At 47.4% G+C, this 22,821-nt stretch overlaps 1 protein-coding gene across 3 annotated transcripts in view; it reads right to left on the reverse strand.

Moving 5' to 3' along the window:
* FCHO2 (FCH and mu domain containing endocytic adaptor 2) overlaps positions 1–22,821 on the reverse strand; it is a 103,144-nt gene that overhangs the window by 36,796 nt on the left and 43,527 nt on the right. For all 3 annotated transcript variants that reach the window (XM_040986179.1, XM_040986181.1, XM_040986180.1), the window contains 2 exons: positions 5,577–5,621; positions 2,373–2,445 (listed from right to left, as the gene is read on the reverse strand). In XM_040986179.1, the coding sequence (XP_040842113.1) occupies positions 2,373–2,445; positions 5,577–5,621 (118 nt within the window). The remainder of the gene's footprint in view (positions 1–2,372; positions 2,446–5,576; positions 5,622–22,821) is intronic.

Genomic DNA, 22,821 nt, shown 5'->3' on the forward strand with positions numbered 1-22,821 from the left:
ATACGCTGCATGAAGCAATGACTGCTATAAAAGGTGGAAAGTGCATACACACTCATGGTGGAGTGTGGCTTGCGCTGCACGGGCCAAGGGCTGCTCTGCATGGGCTAGAGGACAGCCAGTGCAGTGCAGAAAATCCAGGTGACAGGCCCAACAGGAGTCAGCAGCAAAAGGGACTCTCCGTCACCTCCGAGTCAGGATCTTTGCATGGAAGAAGCACCAGGGAACTTTCTGACAACTCTGCAAAGCCCCTGCAGAGTTTAATTTTGATATTCGTATGCCTTTCTGCCTTCTTTGTCCTAGATGGAACAAGTACACGCTGGGAGAGGGGGCATTTTGACCAACAAGTCAGAATCAAACATGACATTGTGATGCTTAGAGATACTTCTAGCTCACTCAGACTTCCACTAGCTTCCTAGTTAAATCTCGTCAATAAGAAATAACACTAGAATTTTGTGTACTCTCCTAAAACAGTCTGTAAACAAAACTTAAAGAGTACAGACTGAATTCCAATTTTTGGCTTGATGGAGTCAATGCATGTAATAGCAAAATCTTACAGAGAAAAGAATCTATCCAAATACTAAATACAAAATCCAGAAAAATCTACAAAACATAGTCTTTTATTGAAGATAATGAAATGTGCTGCAAGAATGAAAAAGGAGGGCAACTACTTCTCTGTTCTTAACTGAAATTGAAACAGGATAAATGCAAATAGCATGTGTCTTTATATTCACTTAAAAGACACTTCAAATAATGAATTTCGAAATCCAGTTTCCTTATTGGTGGATGAGAAAACTCCATGCATGTGCTGTGGAAAAGTTTCAGCAAAGGCACAATTCTAATAAAATCCTTCTAGACAGTTAAACCAAGTTGTCAGAACGATCGTTTCTTCTGTTTAAAAAAAAAAAAAATCCCAGAAGTCAAATATAAAGAATGTCACCCTTCCCAGAGTTCACCACTGGCTTCCCAGGCAGAGCTCGCCAGTGGTTTGCCTCTGAAGCAGCTGCCAGGAGACCCGCAGATAAAGCCATGTTAGACCGAACCAACAGATGGAAGATGTCTCTATCTCTCCTCACTCTGCAACTCTGCCTTCCCAATCAAAATCAAAATCTTTAAAAATTTTAAATTTAAAGCCATAATTATTTACTAACAGATGAACTGGATACATTCTGAAAAAGCACTTAAAAAGCAAAGCAATAATTTAACTTCAGTATGTATTTCCAATATCTTTGGATATATTCCTTTGCCATGCCTTTCATAAATGCTCAAAACAAGGTATGCAGAAGAGATGGTAACCAACACCTAAGCCATTTTACATCTGGTCTTGGCTCAGTAATCAAACAACACTTAGGAGAAAGGAGGGGACAGAAAGTCAGACAGCTGAGGCGTCACACGGCACAAACACCGGAGTCCACACTGCCCTCCTACGCTGAAAACAGCATTCGTAGGAGGCCTCCGCTGATCATTCCAAGTGGAGATTCTGATATAATTTCCATTGTTTACTACCAAATCACCAAATGCTCAAGATTTCTGATGAGAATCTATCCAGTCCCAGATTATGAAAAAAATCCTCTCAATTCTAATTTGTCTATTTTTTTTAAAAAAGATGCATTTATTTTTATTGGAAAGGCAGATACATAGAGGAGGAGAGAAAGATCTTCTGTCTGCTGGGACAATGCCCAAGTGGCCACAATGGCTACAGTTGAGCTCCGATCTGAAGCCAGGAGCTTCCTCCAGGTCTCCCATGTAGGTGCAGGGTCCCAAGGCTTTGGGCCGTCCCCCGCTGCTTTCTCAGGCCACAAGCAGGGAGCTGGATGGGAAGTAGAGCAGCTGGGACATGAACTGGCACCCAAGTGAGATGTGGCTAGCACAAGCAACGGTTCTACTTGCTAACACCACAACACCAGCTCCATTCAACTTCTCACACACTAACTGCATGTCTGCATACTGCTTCTTAAATCAGATTCACAGCGAAACCAAATGCTACATCTAAAACTGAGGATCTATTTATAAATGGTAAAACACATAAAGGTATTTTTTTCCGTATTTAATATTCTCCATTTATGCATGCATATATCACTTAATTGATAGAATTATCTAGAAAGATTTGCATCATCTCAACCACAGGTCCTCTTTTTTAGGTTTTCTCTGCTTTCTTTAAAAAAAAAAATAAATGCATCATTTTATAAAGATAAGAGTGTTTTACGTTTCAATTTCAACACAGTAAAGCTTCCGTCTAGGTCTTAAAGCTAATACTTTGATTTAAAATGAGAAGAGCCGGCAGATGTGTATCTTTAAGAAGTTTGAGTATTTTACGCCTTAAACCTCTACTGCATTTACAACACGGAAACAGATGACAACATTTACATACTTACACAGACTCTGCATCCTTCTCCTTCTTAATTATTCCTGGCAAAGCAAAAGTCTTTCTTTTCCTTGGTTTTATACCTTTAAGATAAATGAGTATTGTTACAGAAACACAACTATTATGACAAATACATTAAATTTACAAATGCATCTAGCATTTTGACATATAACTTGCTTATAACTATTCACAGTAAGCTGAAATTAAGGAAATAAGTTGTTACTCATTAAACCTCATTATTTACATCAGAGTCAAAGTCTGTTCAGAATTTTCTCAGGTTAACACAGTATAATATTCACTGATAGATTTCATTTGATTAATGGAATTCTCTTTTCTTCCTCTGAGTCCCTCAAAGTCATCTCAGGCTAGGTTAGTTTTTGGAGGTATCTTAAAACATCAAGGAAAATACATTACTTATCATATTGGTTTTTACTACAAATGCTGGCTAAATCATGCTCCCAGTCTAGAGGGTAACAAAGCATAAATGTGTCTTAAAGAATAAGCTGACACTACGTACCCATTAAAAGGGTAACATGGGAAGTCTCTAACATGACATTCTGGCATACGTGTCATTTCTAACATAACCCACGTAAGTGGATTCCAGCATAACTGAGGTACAAAAAAACCATCTTTGTTTTCCTGTATACAACAGTTCTCCAACCTGTTATATGACCAACTATTTTAAAGGCCAATCGTGCTGTTAATTGTTTATAGAATTCAGCACTCAAGTCTTAGCGACTGGAAGCAGACCAAGACGAACGTTAGCACTTCACATCAGACGCCCAGGTGCCGTTCCCAGCTCCAGCCCCTATGCCCAGCTTCCCAACAATGCAGATGGATGCTGCGAGGCAGCAGCTCATACAGCTGCCACCTGCAGGAAGGAGAGTGTCCGTTCATTTCCATCCCATCCCAGCTGTGGCTGCTGCAGGTGCCTGGGGGAAAGATCCAGTGGGCAGCAGCAGGCTCTGCTTCTTGCTTCTCAGTCTCTACCTCACAAGTTTGGAAGAAAAATAAGGAAAAAAGCTTAGCTGCTTACTTCTTGAGAAGTGAGCAAGAGGAGACCACAGGATGAGAAAATAAGGATTTCATTTTTAGGTTGTTTTGTTTTGAAATGCAGAAAAGGAGAGGGGGAGGGGGTAGGGCAAGAGAGAGAGAGAGAGAGAAAGAGAATGTTCCATCCACTGGTTCACTTCCCAAATGCCTGCAACAGCAGGTCTGGGCCAGCCCAAGCCAGGATGGCCCTCCATGCTGGTCTCACGGGTGCTGGCCATCCTGCTGCCTCTGAGTGTGCGTCAGCAGGAAGCCAGCAGGGCAGGCGGCAGGACACGGATGGGAACCCAGGCAGCCCAATGTGAGCTACAGGAACCTTCACCACTGAACCAAACTATTACCTGCAACAATCTGGATGCCATAACCTACTTGCTATCATGTAAAGCTGAATGTCCCAGACCACACTTTTTTTTTAAAAGATTTGTTAAATTTTTATTGGAAAGTCAGATTTGCAGAAAGAGACAGAAAGATCTTGCACCCACTGGTTCATTCCCAAAGTGGTTGCAATGACCAGAGCTGAGTCAATCCAAAACCAGGAGCCTGGAGTCTCCTCCAGGTCTCCCACACAGGTGCAGGGTCCCAAGGCTTTGGGCTGTCCTAGACTGCTTTCCCAGGCCACAAGCAGGGAGCTGGATGGGAAGTGGAGCAGGTGGGACAAGAACAGGCACCCATATGGGATCCTGGTATGTGCAAGGCGAGGACTTTAGCCACTAGGCTACGGCATCAGGCCCCTAGACCACATATTTGCACAGCATGATATCTCAAAAATCTACCTTTTTTCTCAAAAAATATATAACTTATTATCTTCATTTTGTAATAAAGCCAAAGTCCAGTGAAATTAAACAATTCTTCTTCTCAAACAGCTAGCTAGGAAGCCTGTGTCCCAGGGTACCGACAACTGTAATAATGAAGCCACGTACTTCAGCACATAACATCTCCAAATTACTGAGTGAGGATGGCAAAAAATTAAAAACTGCTTTGAAACGATCTCTAGTAGAGCCCAAAGGGAGATATATAAAACATAAACTTTTGGGAAAGACCTCTGTACAGAACAGAAAGGAAATGATGTGAAATTCACAAACTGTGTTGGGCACAGCAGATGGCCAGCGGCTGACACGTGGACGGAAGGACCACGCGGCCCTTCACAGGCGGAAGGTCTGGGATGCTCCGGAAGGTGGGGGCGCAGGGAGAAACGGGAGGTGGGCGGCACTGAAGTGTGGAGCTAGGTGGGTAGAAGGCACGCAGACAGGGCAGCGCGTGCGGCTGGGGGCGGCAGGAGGCATGGCTCAGACTGGACCCAGGCACGCCCGAGTGAGTCCTTGGGGGGGAGGGTAGATTTTTTTACTGCCCCAAGTTCAGGGGACTGAGCTCGTATCCCTGCTCTCTCGCAAACAGGATTTCTCGGTTTCCTTCGGGAAACAGCACCTAGCTCCAGGTCAGTCAGGTCTGGCTATGACCTCTCCCGCCAAGCCGGAGCACCACTCACTGTGAGTAGTGGCTACGTTAACACTCACATGTAACCTATTAACACATGAGGTAGAAACGCTCTGTGCATCAACGTGTAGTGATAATTTCTTACGGCATCACAAGGTTCAAATCTAGATGTCAATGGAGAAACAAATTTAATGTATATTCGCAATCTAAGAGATTACATTCAGCCTTTTAATATATTCTACCTTGCTAATAATATTCCTTTGGGGGGGGGGGGCCCAGCGCTGTGGCAAAGCAGGTCAAGCTGCCGCCTGTGGCACCGGCATCCTGTAACAGTGATGGTTCGTATCCCAGCTGCTTCACTTCAATCCAGCTCCCCGTCGATGGCAAAGGATGACCCAAATATGTGGGAGACCCGGCTGAAACTCCTGGGTGTAGATGTGGCCTGGCCTGGCCCGATCACCGCCACCTTGGGCAGCAAGTCTGTGGATGGAGAATCTGTTCTCCAGATCTCTCTCTCTGTTAACTGATTTTCAAATAAGTAATCTTGAAAAAACTATATTCTTTGGGGCAAATCTAGTTTACTGCTGGTGTAAATAAACCCACTGTTCCATCGTTATTAGCATTCCCCGGCCCTCAGGCCGCAGGCGCCCTGTCGCCCTTCTCTGCTCAGTGAGCACAGGACAGCAGCAGGCTGTCCCACACAGTCACACGGGAACCACCAGCCTCTCACCTTCAACCGCACTCGCAGGGTCACACTCTTCAAACTCAATGAGACCTGCGGAAAGGAAAAAAACAAAAACTTGTAGTGGAAAATAAATATCAACTAAATCACATTATAATGTAACTTAATGACATTTTTATCTTCTTTGAGAAGTACAAGCTCATTTTCTAAAATGCACTCCAGTGTGATTGATATTTGTAATACCAGCAATACTTTTAAAATAACATAATTGTAACAGTAAAAAAAAAAGAGAGAGAGAGAGAGACTAGTTTATTAGTGATGATAACAGTTTGTTGAAAATTCTCTGTGACCCCGCAGAACTGGAGCACAGAGGATTAGCACGTAGTTTAGCAAACCGCAGGGGTGAGCACTGTGACACAGCACGCTAAGCTTCTGCCTGCAGTGCCAGCATCTCATACAGGAACCAGTTTGAGTCCTAGAAGCTCCATTTCTGACCCAGTTCCGTCCTGATGGCCTGGGAAAGCAGCAGAGGAGGGCCCAGAGCCTTGGGCTCCTGTACCTACTTAGGAGACCTACAAGCTCCTGGCTCCTGGTTTTTGACTGGCCCAGTTAGAGTGACTGCACGGGGCTGCTCCAAGCCAGCAGATGGAAGGTTTCTCTCTCTCTCACTCTCTCTAACTCTACCTTTCAAACAAAATAAAATAAATCTTGCGGGTGGCAGGACAGGGAAGAGGCAGCTGCTGAAACTTAAGTTGTGCTCATTATAAAAACGCACTCCGAAACACTATACACTATTACACTGTAAGCTGGAGGCCTCGCCTGTGCTGTGCACCACCACGTCCTCAGAGCGGGCAGTGATGCTGGTAAACATTAAACATTAGATCCTTAGTAACTGTGCCAGCAAGTAAGTAATACCCCTGGGATTACAGCTGAGACCCGCCAGGCAGAGGGAAGGGCACGGAAGAGGGCCACAGTGAGACGCAGGCACGCGCAAAGCAGTCTCATGGAAAGGTTAGCCCTGTGTGAAGGTGCACCGGGGCGAGGCCAGGGGCAATCGGTGAGCCCGCTGAACAGCCCTCAGACGGAACTGCTGAGATCAGACTTCAGTGCCACAAAAGATGGCTTGTTTTTTTATATGTAAAATACTGCATTATTTTAGTATAGAAGGTATCAAAGCAGGAAATACTCTCCTCTTGAAATACCCCCAAAGCTAAGAATCAAGTTGGAAAATAATCTCCCACTAAACTGTCATTACAACCTTTAAAATATATATATATATTGGAAAGGCAGAGCTACACAGAGAAACAAGCAAAGACGGAGAGATGCCCCACCTGCTGCTCACTTGCCAAAGGCCACAGCTGCCGAGGCTGAACCAGGCAGGAGCCAGGAGCCTGGAGCTCCAGCCGAGTCCCCACACAGGTGCCGCGGCCAAGCACTGGGGCCACTCTCGGCTGCTTTCCCTGGTGAATTACCGGGCAGCTGGACGGAGAGTGGAGCAGCCAGGACATCCATATGGGATGATGGCATTCTATTTGGCAGCTTTGCCCTGTAAACCACAAACCAGCCCCTCAACCTTCTTTTACAGTATACATATATTTTAAAATATTTATTCATTTTTATAGAAAAGGCAGAGAGAATGAGACAAAGATCTTCCATGCACTGGTTCACTCCCCCCAAGTGACCGCAACAACCCGAGCAGGGTCCCAACGCTCTGGGCCGTCCTCGACTGCTTCCCGAGGCCACAGGCAGGGAGCTGGACGGGAGTGGAGCTGCCGGGACACGAACTGAAGCGTGTGGCAGAGGAATAGCCAATTAAGCTATCCTCACTGGTTCCTCTGAGATGTCAGGCTTAACCACAAGCATGTTCTTAGTAGTCATTCCATTACAAAAGAAAACTATCAGTTAACAAGAAAGATTTCTCTGCAAGTAGGAGGATCTCAAAGTCCCGGGTACGTCTCCCTCCACTTTCACAAAAGTCTGTGATGCACTTCTGTGCTATGCTAGCCTCCACCAACTCGACAGATGACCTTTTAGGGATAAGCAGAACAATGAAAAATCATACAAGTGAGCTAACTCGGGCCCGGAGTGGTGGGCTGGTGGCTAGGGTCCTCGCCTCAGACACACTGGGATCCCATATGGGTGTTGGTTCTAATCCCGGCAGCCCCGCTTCCCATCCAGCTCCCTGCTAGTGGCCTGGGAAAGCAGGTGAGGGCTGCCCAAGCGTTTGGGCCACAGCACCCATGCAGGAGACCTAGCGGAAGCTCCGGGCTCCGTGCTGGCCAGCTCTAGTCACTGTGGCCATTTGGGGAGTGACCCAGGGGTTGCAAGATCCCTGTCTCTCCTCATTCTGCAACTCTGCCGTTCAGACAAAAAATAATCTTTAAAAAAAGGGGGGGGCGGTGAACAGAAAATGCCCACATAAAAAGTGAATGGCTCCTAACTGCAGCTTCGTGCCCCAGCGGCCTCCGGGAGCAGCACGGTGCCAGCCCGGGAGAGACCTGGACTGAGCTCCGGTTCCTTGCAGGCATTTGGGGAGTTAAATCACTAGGTGGGCTTTATCCAAGGCCCACGGGAATCAGGAAGCTGAGAACTGTCAGATGAAAGAATGCAGCGGTGATAGAGGGAGAAGACTTTAAGCAGGGGTGCCGTTTATCTCGGCCCTGAAGACACTCCTGCGCATGTCTGCACCCCACAGCTGAGTGCCTGCCTGCATCCCCATTCCTCGGTGTGCGGCCCAGGGCAGCTGCCGGTCCAAGCTCTTGTCACCCACGTGGGCTGGCCTGCTGCAGGCCAGCCTGAGCCAGGGGACACCAGATGTCTCTGCAATTACCTTACAAAAAAACCCAAGAACTTACATCTCATAATTACCAGCCTTTCATAAAAACCATGAAGAATGAGAAATCTGTCGAAACCACCAGCTAATTAACAAGTGTCTTCTTTTTCCAAGAAACACAATCATCTGTTATATAAATCTCAGAAGATTTACCCCACACCAAATAAAAGTAATCAGAAACATGGTTACTTGAAAATTCTCCAATAGCTACACAGCACTCAGTCTGCACTCACGACCATGTACAAATTATTCTCTAGTAGTCAAGTCATGGCCTACTCTACAGGGAAGGGAAAACAAAAATGAAATACAAATGCCAAAGAAATTACTAAAAACAATTTTTAGAATGAGCTGTACAAGGCAAGCACACTGCTGGGATTAGAGTCGGTGCCCATTATGGGATCCTGGCACATGCAAGGTGAGGACTTTAGCTGCTAAGCCACTGTGCTGGGCTCACCCTCTACCTTTTCTAAGAACTGTCTCAAAAATCATTCAAAGTGGCGATTGTTCAACATAGGAAACATTTTTGAAATATAAAATACCAAATCATAAAAATTTTTAATCAAGCACCATCTACAAAGCTTTTCTATTGAAGACAGAAATGTCAACCGAATATATCCTTTAAAAAATTAACTCATGGGCACGGTGGCGTGGCCTAGTGGCTAAAGTCCTTGCCTTGAACGCACCAGGGTCCCATATGGGCGCTGGTGTGTATCCCGGCAGCCCCGTTTCCCATCCAGCTCCCTGCTTGTGGCCTGAGAAAGCAGTTGAGGATGGCCCAAAGCCTTGGGACCCTGCACCCATGTGGGATACCCGGAAGAAGTTCCTGGCTCCTGGCTTCAGATCAGCATAGCATCAGCCGTTGAGGTCACTTGGGGAATGAATCATCGGACGGAAGATCTTCCTCTCTGTATATCTGACTTTCCAATAAATAAACAAATCTTTAAAAAAAAATATTAACTCCTGTATGAAGAGGTTCTTTTTCAAAGGGCACATGCGCCATATGCTGCCAGCCCTGCGAAGGCTTGCTGCCCGCTCCAGGTCAGCCCACAGCTCAGCGGGGTGCAGCTGCGCAGGCTGACCCCTGGAGCATGGACCTCATGAACTACGTACAAGTGCAAAGTTGATTCAACTTCTCCTTCAACTGCAACCCACTACCCATCATTCTATCTGGTCATAAGACACGTTATTTATTCAATTATTTATTTTTTGGACAATACTAAAGCCAGACTGAAAGTCTTAATGCACAGTTTGCTGTAACTGCAAATTCAACTAATTCAGGCTCATCTAATTGTTGTCAAAATAAATAACAGCACTTAATATTTTAGAACAAGAGTAATTGAGGTTTTGTAAAAGCAAATCAAATTATTGTGGCTCTGTCTCCTGATGCTGTTTTACAAATTACCTAAACCACCATGAGTTCAATAAAATGGATAGACAGATGAACAGTCCCCAGGGCTCAATGATTCAAAGCAAAGCAATTCTTACATATGCATATGATCCTTTAATGTGAAAATGGTAATAAATTACTGCCACTAAAAAAAAGTTACCAAGCTGTGCACCCAAACACAATTTGGATCAGAACTTCTAAGAAATATTACAAACCCCAGCTGCAGGCAGCTGCCTAGGCTGCCTTGTACCTCAGCAAGAGTTACACTGCTGGGAGAAGAGCCGCCAGGAGCTCTAGGCATTCAGGACCTGGTTAATGCCAAATCTGAGTTAACTAACCAGTGTGCTACACCAGTATGCCAGCAGAGCTGCTACCTCTTAGATATGCAGGGAGGGCGAGGCCAGCACCTGCTGGTGCTTGCAAGAGCCAGAGTGGGTGTAGGATGGGCTGGGCGAGGTCTTGGCATGTGCTGAACCACGCAAGAGCTGGTCTGGAGGTGAGCCAGGCACTGCTGAGCTGCAGCATCCAACAGTAAGAGCCGGAATGGGTGTGGGCTGGTCAGGCAAGGCGGCTATACCTGCCAGGACAGGAGGCAGCCAAGTCAGGCTGGGCCAAACACCCACTGGTGCGCACGAGATGTGCCACTGGGAGGTGATGTGACAGAGCAGCTTGGGGAACTCCTCTGTCAGGATGCAGTCCCTGCAGGAGAGTGCAAGAATCAAGACTGTGCCAGCCAGCATAAATGTGGGTCAGGTCTGGGATCGGGCCAGGCTGGACCAGTCCATTACACCCACTGGCAGATCCAAGAACCAGGATGGAGTGTAGGACAGGCCAGGTTGGGCCACACCACCAGCCAGTTCACATTAGGGCTGGGAATGGGGGCAGTCAAGGCTGGGCTAGGTGGCTGCATCTGCCAGGATGAACTGGAACGAGGGGCAAGCCAGGCCAGGTCAGGCTGCAGCGCCCACCAGCAAATGCCCAGGTGAGGTGGGCCATGCCAGACTGGGCTGCAGTTCCCACCAGCACATGTAACACTCAGGATGGGGGTGAGCAGGGTAGGGGGCACAGTGCAGGCTTCGCTGCTGGGCCACTGCTTCTGCTGGTGAGCATGAGAACCGGGTCCGGAGGCAAACCAGGCTGGGCAGGGCTACAATACACACTGACCTACATGTGAACTAGGTCGGGGGAAGAGTCAGGCTGCTGCGCCAACCAACTGTATCCACTGGTGCATGCAGGAGCCAGAGTAAGTGCGGGCTGGTTGGGCTTTGCTGCAGCATCAACTGGCAAGTGCTAGGACTTGGTGCAAGTACTACCAAGCTAGACTGCAGAACCACCTGGAAAGTGCAAGATCCAGGGCTGGGAGTGGGACTAGTAGGAAAAACATGAGCACCCCTCTGAATAACTTATGCTACAATTGCTTTATATGTGTGTGTATAACAAATATATATATATATAATTTTTTTTTTTGCTTTTGCTTAACCAATTGCGAAGTTTGCTTAAGTTGGAGAAAACAGTGATACTTCATTTCAAGGATATCTATTTTAATAAAGACCTATGGACACAATTTCACCAAATAATCATCAGAAATGTTTTGCACAACACTTGCTGAACTGTACCATGAGGGCTGGCATCTTGGAGCAGTGCGTTAGCCTGCCACTGGTGATGCCAACATCTAGTATCTGAGCACCTGCACCGAGACAACACCCGATGGCCCAGATCCCCCGGCCCCCGCCACGCAGCCCACCCCTGGCTGCTGTAGCTTTTTAAAGAGTCCAAAAGAGATAGATCTCTTTTTTCCCCACTCTTAAGACACAAACAAAAACTACCAGCTACAGAATCACCTGGAGGGCCTATGAAACCACAGATGTCTGGGTCCCACCCCCAAACCTTTCTATTCAGGAAATCTAGAGCAATGCTCACCAAAAAAAAATAAATAAATAAAAATAAAAAATCTGTGTTTTTAGAAAAGTCCCCATTGATGCTGATGGTCCTGCAAGCACTGGGCGACATAAGTCGGTCTATCTGCGCTTCTTCAATTACATTGTGCATACTGGGGACCTCATTAAAACAGACGCTCCCCCAGCTGTGGGCAACTGCCCAGGTTGCCTGGTACCTACGCAAGTGTTACACTGCTGGGAGAAAAGCAGCCAGGATTTGGTGGGTATTCCAGGCCTGGTTCATGCCAACTCTGTGCTAACTAAACCAGTGTACCAGCATAGTTGCCTATTCTTCAAGATTTGGGAAAATGGGGGACAGAGTACCTGCCAAGGCAACACAGGTACACCCGGGCTGGGGTTGCCCCGCTGCTATCCTCACTGCCAACTGCTCATGGGGGAGCTGCAAACTACCCAACAGGGGGCAAACTGGAACGGGAGTCACTCAGCTTGTCTGACATGTATCAAATGATTTCCAAAGCTTCCATGGACCAGGCTCCTGAGCCAGCAGATAGTGAGGGAGCTGGGACAGGGAGAAAACGGGCTGGGAGAATCCCTAAGGCCAGCCACGCCAGGACAATAAGCCTGCTGTGTTCACAAGAGCCGGAGTTGGGGGAAGGCCGGGCCGGGCCGGGCCACAGAAACCAGCAGCACACACAGGAGCCGGGGCTGGGCTAGGCCGCCCCTCCAGGGCACCAGCTCAAAAGCAAGTGTTTCTAATGACGAATCTCAGTCACTGCAGCTCCTCCTATGTCCAAACTCCCGACATGGTCCCCACAGCCCACACTGAGTCGTCTTCATCTTCTGTGGTCCTATCACAATCTGCCGCTCCCTATTCCAGTCAATGCAGGCAATTCAATGTTTTCTGTTACTCAGGCCTCATCTCCTGGAGTGATTCTCCCTGTCCCCATTTGTACAACTACACATTCAAATTGCAGAATTTGGAGAATTTCATCATCTGGTCCCTGTGATTAATTGCCACAAATACAGTAACACATTCCAGTATCAATCCCAAGGCAAGCACCAATGGGCCTCTGTCACTCTAATCAGAATGTTCTAGAATGTTATACAAGTGGAACTACACAAACCGTATCTGCTTTTATCTGGCTTTCTTCACTCAGCATAACTTTTCTGAGACTCATTCACTGAGTTCTACCTATGAGTTAGCTCACTGGTGTTGACTGTCACGTAGTATCACATTGTACAGATACTCCAATCTCCTTGTCCTTTGGTCTGTTGATGGAATCTGAACTATTTCCAGTTTAGGGCTACTCTACATAAAACTGTTATGAACAGTTACACATCAGTCTTTGCACAAACACATAATCCCTTCACTCTTTAGTAAATACCCAAAAGTGGGATGCTAGATTATATGTTAGGGGAATATTTCAATTTCTAAGAAAACTCTCAGGTTATTTTCCAGAGCAGGTGCACTCTTTTGCAGTTCCACCAGCAATATATGAGAGTCCCAGTTCTTCCACCTCTACCTCATTATCCAGTAGGGAAGACCTCTCTTTCTCTCTCCCCTCTCCCTCTCCCTGTATAACTTTCAAAGAAACAAACAAATCTTTAAAAAATTTTTCAAATACAAAATCCATTCTTTGCTTCTAGGTCTCACAAAGAAAGACACGCAGAGCAGAACCTGGCTCTTGGGCTACAGTTTGCCAACTTCTGCTGTGAAAGAAAACAAAGACAGTGAACTGGCATGCTAGACAGGCATGTACAAGCGGATGTTGACATCACCCATTCCAGGCACACCCCACAGGGCACAGGCCTGCCCCTCAGCCTGGGCCGCTGGCACACCCCACAGGGCACAGGTCTGCCCCTCAGCCCAGGCCACTGGCACACCCCACAGGGCACAGGCCTGCCCCTCAGCCCAGGCCACTGGCACGCCCCACAGGGCACAGGTCTGCCCCTCAGCCCGGGCCACTGACACGTCCCACAGGGCACAGGCCTGCCCCTAGACCCAGGCTTCTGGCACGCCTCACAGGACACAGGCCTGCCCCTCAGCCTAGGCTGCTGGCACATCTCACAGGGCACAAGCCTGCCCCCCAGCCCAGGCCGCTGGCACAACCCACAAGTCTGCCCCTCAGCCCAGGCCTCTGGCACACCCCACAGGGCACAGGCCTGCCCCTCAGCCCAGGACGCTGGCACACCCCACAGGCACAGGCCTGCCCCTCAGCCTAGTTCACTGGCACACCCCACAGGGCACAGGCCTGCCCCTCAGCCCGGGCCACTGGCACACCCCACAGGGCACAGGCACACAGGTGGAGGGAGCTTTTCTATGTTGTCTCCTCTTTTGCTCTCCTATTTTTAGGCATCTCTGTTGTACACGTCCCAATTTTTGAAAAAAGATTTATTCATTTTCATTGCAAAGTCAGATATTCAGAGAGGAGGAGTGAATCTGTCCACTGATTCACTCCCCAAGTGGTCGCAACAGCCAGAGGTGTGCCCAATCCAAAGCCAGGAGCCAGAAGCTTCTTCCAGGTCTCCCACGCAGGTGCAGGGTCTCCAGGCTTTGGGCTGTCCTCGACTGCTTTCCCAGGCCACAGGCAGGGAGCTGGATGGAAAGCGGGGGACATGTGGATGACAGGGGTCCATACACGTGAGCCATTTGTGCCTTTCCCAGGCCATGAGCAAGGAGCTGTGGGCAGTCAGGAGGGAGCATCCAGATGAGATGGCAGTGTTGCAGCCAGAGGCCTGACCCACTATGCTGCAATGCTGGTGCCTCTTAGATACTTATCATTCTGCTTTTCTGCTTTCAACCATTTTTGCTTTTGTGATTTCAAAAATGTTTTTTAAAAAAAAGTAGGTAGGGCCTAAGGTTCTATTGATTTCCTATCAGCCCAAATCTTCCATGAGTTTTGAAAGATAATCACTGTATTATATATAACCTTACAATTCACAGAACACCGAATGTATATTATCGTCATGTAACAATTGTACGTAACGTGTAGCGTAACGCACGAGCTCAGCTGCTCCAAGCCGACACCCGAAGCTCAGGCACACAGGCCGACCCCAGGCAGCACACGCCCCTTGGGAGCCCAGCACTGCAGCCATGGTTTCAACGCCCACCTTTCTCACGTTACTCCTCTTCATATGGTTTCTTCAAAAAATAATCATTTACTTTTATTTGAAAGGCAGATTTTATAGAGAGAGGAGGAGAGAAAAATCTTCTATCCCCATGTTCTCTCCTATCGGCCAGAACAGCCAGAGCTGAGCCAATCCGAAGCCAGGATCCAGGAGCTTCTTCTGGGTCCCCTACATGGGTGCAGGACCCCAAGGATAGGAGCCTTCCTCACTGTTTTCCCAGTCCATAAGAAGCAGGGAGATGGACAGGAAATAGAGCAGCTGGGACTTGAACCAGTGCCCCACAGGATGTCAGCACTGGAGACAGAGGACAATCTTGCTAGGCCACCGCACCGCCTCTCTCCTATTTATATCTTTAATTTTAGCAATTTGTGCATTTAATGTTCCTGGAAGTCATCAAGTGGGAGTTATTACAAAATAAAAACGTAAGTAAATTTTTCAACAGAACTCTTTATTTAAATATATTACGTACTGGTCTACCAATTTCTCATTTCTTCAAGTTCCACATCTTATAAATGGAAGCTTGCCAAGCTTTTATAACTTATAAATAGCACACAGTAAAATCAGCTGGATTCTAACCACAGAAAAACATTAAAACTATGGATTATATAGGAGAACTGCTATGACTAACAGGAAAATGGCACTGGGATAGAAAAAGACACCTAAAATTAGAATGCACCTGTTTATTCAAAACTCTCAGACCACAGATGCTCCGGGATTCAAATTCCAGGGGAACCAGGGCAGGCCCCAACTTCAGCAGCGAGGGCAAAGCACCGCCCGGGGCGCAAGGACTAAAGCATTTACTCAAGGAAAAAAATATTACAGTGTTCTTCAAGTGCTCAAAAAGGGGAACAAGAAAGACAGGGGACAGCTTAACAAAGGACCGACTAAAGATAAACTCTATAATTTTTCAGCACCAAGAACTGCAAGGCGTGCGCACGCGCGCACACCACACACACACACACACACACACACACACACACACAAGGCGGGGGCGGGGGAGACTCAAACTTCTGGAGCTTCTGTTTTCTTTTTAAAATCTGTTTCCCAGCAAACTAAAGCTAAAGTTTAGGTGGGGACTTCTCCACCAGAGGGAGCCCTTACGAAACAGGAAACGTAAGACAACCCCAAGTCAATCATCTCTTAAAATACAAAACGCCTTAATTCCACAGGAGCACACCCACATCTCACGCATGTTCTTTTTCTAAGAAACATAAGGCGTTTCTCACTGCGATGGGTGCCCAGAGTCATTATTCAGGCACCCATAAACTCAATACATACAGCCACCCTCAGCAACTCAGCCAGAGAAGTAAACTCTGTTGTCTTAAAAAAAACCAAACCAACCAACCAACCAAACACAAAAAAGCTTCTAGAACTTCTATCTGAAAGTCTAAAGTCAGGAGCGTGGTGGCTTTGCGTGCTCATCCTCCGTGTGCATCACCAGCACCCCGTACTGACTGCCAATTTGTGCCAAGGCGGATCTGCTTCTGATCCAGCTCCCTACAAGTGAGCTGGGAAAGCAGGAGAGGGTGGCCCTTGGGAGCCTGCACACGGGAGACCCACAAGAAGCTCCTGGCTCCTAGCTTCAGACAGCCCACCTCCGGCTGCGGCAGCCACTGCGAGAGTAGTCAGCAGATGGACGATGGCCTCCTCTCCCTCTCGCCCTTCTCTAATTCTGTTTTTAAGATTTATTTATTTTTATTGGAAAGCCAAATTTACAGAGAGAAGGAGAGACAGAGAGAAATATCTTCCGCCCGCTGGGTCACACCCCGGGTAGCTACAACGACTGGAGCTGAGGCAATCCGGAGTCAGGTGCCAAGAGGTTCTTCTGGGTCTCCCACACAGTGCAGGGTCCCAAGACACTGGGCTGTGCTCAACTGCTTTCCCAGGCCACAAGCAGGGAGCTGGAAGGGAGGTGCGGCAGCCAGAACACGGTCCAGCACCCATATGGGATCCCGGGCATGCAAGGCGAGGACTTCAGCCACTAGGCTACAGCACCAGACCCTCTCCTCTCCACTTCTTGTAAATAAAATACATCTTAAATTTAAAAACTAAGTTATACAGGCCAGGGTGGTAGCCTAGCAGCTAAAATCCTCGCCTTGAATGCACCGGGATCCCATATGGGAGCTGGTTCTAATCCTGGCTGCTAAGCTTCCCATCCAGCTCCCTGCTGGTGGCCTGGGAAAAGCAGTCGAGGACAGCCCAAAGCCTTGGGACCCTGCATCTGCATTGGAGACGCAGAAAAAGCTCCGGGCTCCTGGCTTTGGATCAGCGCAGCTCTGGATGTTGTGGCCACTTGGGGAGTGAATCAACAGATGGAAGATTGTTCCCTGTGCCCTTGCTACTCTTTATAAATCTGCCTTTCAAAAAACAATGAATGAATTTTAAAAAATCATAAGCAAAAGACCTGATGCAGTAGCCTACTGGCTAAAGTCCTCTCCTCACCTTGCACCAGGATCCCATATGGGCGCAAGTTCTAATCCCGGCAGCCCCGCTTCCCACCCAGCTCCCTGCTTGTGGCCTGGGAAAGCAGTCGAGGACGGCCCAAAGCCTTGGGACCCTGTAGATGAGTGGGAGACCTGAAAAAGCTTCTGGCTCCTGGCTGTGGATCAGCTCAGCTTGCGGCCATTTGGGGAGTGAATCAGCAGATGGGAGATCTTTCTGTGTGTCTCTCCTCTCTATAAATCTGATATTCCAATAAAAATAAATAAAGCTTTTTAAAAATATATGAATAAAAAAACCCGCCTCTCACCTCCTATGAGCTAGTACCAGGTGTCTTCTACATAGCTTAGAGCATCTCGAGGCATTTAAAATAAGCTTACAGAGAAACTGCTCACTGAGAGCCACTTACTAATCAGGACTCCCTTAAGTTTGAAAATACTTATTAATACGACCTACTGTCTCATCTCACTCAGAAACGCCACCAGGCACGCACTGTTAATCCCACTGCCTAACCGAGGCCAACAGGCTCCCTGCCAGTAACAGCACTGCACGAACCACAGCTCTGTGCCAGGCAAGGCAAGGAACAATCAAAACGCCCAGCTCCACAGGTCCTTGCTGACGAGAATTTCTGATCCAATGATCTAAGTACCTAACAAAACAAAACAAAAAGCAGTATAGAAGAATCATGAGCATTTGCTTGGTCCTCCATGGAGAATGCATGAACGGGCAGAGAAAACATGATAAATAAGGGTTCAGCAATCCCCATTACACTGTATCAGTAACATTTCTAAGAACAAACAAAACTTAAATCCATTTGCGAGTCAACATGAAGTTAAACTCAGAGCATATCTGTCCAACTTCAGCACGAGTCTCTGGGGAGGTTTGCATCAGAGTTGATAAGGTCTTGTTAAGTAACAAACTCTACAGTGGCAAGATGAACTGCACTACGGAACCATCTACTAACGGCACAAATACTTATCTCTTCAACTGAGATGTTTAATTAAATATTAATAACATGATTAAATTCTACACAGGACACACATACAAACCACTCCAGTTCTAAAGGGTCATATTTTGCATTTGGTATCTTTACACAATCACAGTTATTTCTGTCTGCCCAGAAAACATTTCCTCTGTGGTCTGGGCATACGACCTGTGTTCACCAGCATCAATGTCCCACTACCCTAAGCACAGTGATTGCTTCAGAGACAAGCATGTGACACAAGCAGCACTTTGCTTCAAATTGCTGCGCTGACCCCAGGGACGTGTTCCTACTAGATTCCTAAACAGTAACATCAAGGCCTTCCCTCTCCGCAATGAGCCGCACAGAGGCGAGCGGGGAGGCCGGAGGGAGACCAAGCCCTGATGACATCTCGTCGGTCCTTGAATCCATTCCAGTCCTCCACGGTAAAAAAGCCAAGGCATGGAATTTTTGCTTAAGCCTGTTTAAATTGGCTTTCTGACATTTGCAAACAAAGAGTCTATTGAACTAGGCCACAGATGACAGGCTTCCAAATGAGTGCCAGCTCTCACGCCTGCCAGGAGCGCTGTGATGAGCGACTCTGAGCCCTTCTCTGACTCAAGAACAGCCCACGTGGCAGAGTGGGCTCTGGGGAAATGACCCCGGCACAGGAGCACAGCGGGGCAGGAGCTCAGGACGCGACGGGAAGGCCACCTCGAGGGGGATGAAATGCCACTAAAAATGTCAAAAGAGAAACTATCTCAACTCGGGACGCATGTCATTGACCCATGATTCTGACTTGGTAATTTTGGAAAAGTACCGACCCTCTTCAAGCTGATCCTCTTTCTGTTTCCACTTACATCTGACCAGCTGTCACACAGCAGCACGCAGGCTTACAGTGCAGCTCAAGTGCCCTGGTTCCGAAGCATTTTTCGAACTGAAACTGTTATTGAGAAACACACAGCTGCATGAAGTAATACAGGGAGACCCTTCACCCCCGGAACTGGGATCCCACAACTCTGCAGAACTACCATGTAACAGCACAGCCAAACAGTAACACTGCTGTAACATACCAATGCTATTTCCATCTAGAGCATCTCTGGCTAATCACAACGTCTTTACCTTCATCCTACTAACTGCTATAAATATTCTAAAGTTCTATTTGTTCCCAAGTTTATTTTTTAAGGTTTATTTATTTTTCTTGGAAAGGCAGATAAACAGAGAGGAGGAGAGATAGCGAGGAAGATCTTCCATCTGTTGATTCACTTCTCAAGTGACCACAACAGCTGGAGCTAAGCTGACTTGAACCTAACAGCCAGGAGCCAGGAGCCCCTCCAGGTCTCCCACGCGAGTGCAGGGTCCCAAGGCTTTGGGCCGTCCTCCACTGCTTTCCCAGGCTACAGGCAGGGAGCTGGATGGGAAGCGTGACAGCCAGGACACAAACTGGTGTCCACACGGGATGCTGGCACTTGCAAGGCAAGGATTCAGCCACGGAACCACCGCGCCAGGTTCTGTCCTCAATTGTTTTTCACTTAACTGATCTTCACTTACATTTATGTCTTTACAGTGAGTTTTAGCACATGCGCTGTGGTACAGTGGGTAAGTCCACTGCCTACATCAGCAGTTTTCAGTCCTGGCCACTCCAATTCTGACCCAGCTTACTGTTAACAGGCCTGAGTGCTTGGGCCCTGTGTCCCCACGGGGACATGGAGGAAACTCCTGGTCCCCAGGGAGAGCCTAGCCCCGCCTCACTGATGGAGCAGCTGCGGAGTGACCGGCAGAGAACAGCTCACTCCGCCTCTCTTGCAAAGTCTACCTTTCAAATAAAGAAATAAAGGCTGCTTGTTTAAAAAAGAACAAAGCAGTAGTTTCCCAGTCCACGCGTCTATACTCCTTCAATGTCCTCACTTTCACTCTGCATTTATACCAAATTCTATTCTAACTGGATCTTGATACTGAATCCCAGCTCTGCCACACACTAGCCTGGGCAATTATTTACTCTCTCAACAATTCCTTCATCTGGACAATGAGAATAATGGTGCTTGGGGTTCAAAAAGTCGCTCAAGATCAGCAGGGCCTGCAAAGTGGCTGACACAGTACATGGTGCTGAGGAAGCATTCAGTCAACATTAACCAAGGGCCTGGTGCTGTGGCCTAGCAACTACAGTCCTCACCTTGAGCGAACCAGGATCCCATATGGTTTCCAGTTCTAATCCTGGCACCCCACTTTCCATCCAGCTCCCTGCTGGTGGCCTGGGAAAGCAGTCGAGGACAGCCCAAAGCCTTGGGACCCTGCACCCACGTGGGAGACCTAGAGGAGGCTTCTGGTTCCTGGCTTCAGATTGGAGCAGCTCTGGATGTTGTGGCTACTTGGGGAGTGAATCAACAGATGGAAGATCTTCCTCTCTGCCTCTCCTCTATGTATTTCTGACTTTCCAATAAAAGTAAAAATAAAAAAGAAATCTAAGGAAAAAACATTAACCATGACGATTTAGTTTTCACTTAGTGAAGACTTTTATTTTGTTTACAAGAGAGACAGAGAACTCCCAACTACCCGTTCACTCTCCCAAAGAAATCAAACACTAACCTTTCAATTCAAATTTAAAATAGCAACAACACAGAAAGAAAGAAAACCCCTCAATTCTCTTGAATTTCTTTTTTACATATTTGAAAGGCAGACAAATATCTTCCGTTCCTGGTTCCCTCCTTGGTGTCCACAGCAACTCGGGCCGAGCCATGCCAAGCCAAAGCTGAGACCCCATCCGTGCCTCCCACGTGGGTGGTCGCACCCCCTGCCTCGGCCACCACCTGCTGCCTCCTCACTGAACACGAGCTGGACACTGGAATTGAAACTGGTGCTGGGACTCAGACCCAGACATGCGCACGCCAGGCCTGGGCAGCCCAAGCAACATTCTTCTCCGTTGGGCCGAGTGCCTGCCCGTTTCTCGGGTACTTTTAATGGAGGAAGCAGTTCATAGATCTGCTCTTTAAAAGTTCCTTCATTCAATATGCAAATGAGGATATTAGGGTAGGAAAGGAGTGGGATACAGCATCTCCCAGAGCAAGGATTCAGGCAGATTCTAACAGGTGATGTTCAGGAAGGAGTGTGCAGTTCAAGTGTCAGCCACAGGACCAGGATAAGGTAATGAAAAGTTAAGAACGTCAGCTCCTGACCCTTCGAGGCTCTGAGTGCAAGCCACGTCTGACTTCCAATCTGTCTATAACAAAACCTCAAGGTTGTATAAGTAGTACAACTGTAGTCCATAGCTTTCCAGGAGAAAGTGAATGTTGGGGTGGGCACAGTGGCACAAGCACTGAGCCCCTCCCTGCCTGCAACGTTCACATCTGGTATCACAAGGACTAGCCAGCTTCCTGCAAAGCTCCGGGGATGCAGATGCCAGCCCAAGCAGCCGGGCCCCTGCCACCGAGTGGCAGGTGCGGGTGGAGTCCTGGCTTCCTGGCTTCCATCTGACCCAGCCCCAGCTGTTGTTGGCATTCAGGACTAAACCAGCAGACCAAGAGTCCTTGCCTCTCCTCATTCTGTCTTTCAAGTAAATAAATCAACCTTAATAACAAGTTGAAGGTGCTGCAACATGCAACATTAATGAAAAGACAATATTTCTACATTCCAGTGTGAGAAATCTGCTCATTTCTCAGCTGTAGGCAACTGCCTGGGTTGCTCTGTTCTTAGGTAAGTGCTACACTGCTTAGAGAAAAACAGCCAACAGCTGACTGGCATCCAGGGCCTGGTGAAGGCAACTCTGCACATGGCACCTAGGCCCAGCAGCTCCTGGGTGCTGTTTCTGCAGCGGCTCCCACCTAGAGCCCTGCACTCCATCTCCAACATCTGGGAAATCAGGCAGACAGCAGGAGTGGGCCACTTCAGTTGTTGACTGCCACGCAGAATAGCGACCATACCCAGACGCACCCAAAAGACAAAACAACCAGTTTGTCTACGCCGACAGAAGACTTCAAACACCTCATCAAATGATGGAGAGAAGGCCAGGCGCTACAACACGCACCTCGGTCTGTGGGCACACTGAGGCAGCCATGGACAGCCACAAGCCTTAGAAAGAATGTCTCGCCTCTGGTGTAACAAAGCAGACAACACCTCAGGACAATCAAGAGCGTGTATGTAACACACTGGGGACACTCCTCTCTGTATTGGGTCCCTAAGGCGACATGTAAAGACCAGCTCCAACTCTGGACAACTATGTCAGACAGCAAACCCCTCCCCTCCCTCCAACTCAACAGAGGACGGAAAACGGAAGCACTTGTCTCACACCCCTTCCTACCCTCTCCAACCCAATTGGCTTTTTAGTAAATATTAAAATATATATTTTTAAAACATACAAATTAGAGAAGGCACTAAAAGTTTGGAGACAGAAGCACCAAGAATCAAATCGATAAGAGTTTAAAAGTAATGAATTCTGGGAAGATAACGAAGCAACTGTGGGTGATTTAGATTTCAAGCCTTAGTCCGTGAATTATAAGAAAAGTAGCTCACAGAGTTCTCAAAAAAAATATATCCATTTTCCTAAAGGCCATATCATTTTTTTTTTTAAAAACTTCTGTATTAGAGTGAAAGTTTTACCTATAAGATGAAACAAAATATCTTGCAAGAACATGAAGTGCTCATTAATAAAC

The sequence above is a fragment of the Ochotona curzoniae genome, unplaced genomic scaffold (assembly GCF_017591425.1).
Source record: "Ochotona curzoniae isolate NIBS_2020 unplaced genomic scaffold, NIBS_Ocur_1.0 contig_4501, whole genome shotgun sequence".
NCBI classification, from domain to species: Eukaryota; Metazoa; Chordata; class Mammalia; order Lagomorpha; family Ochotonidae; genus Ochotona; species Ochotona curzoniae.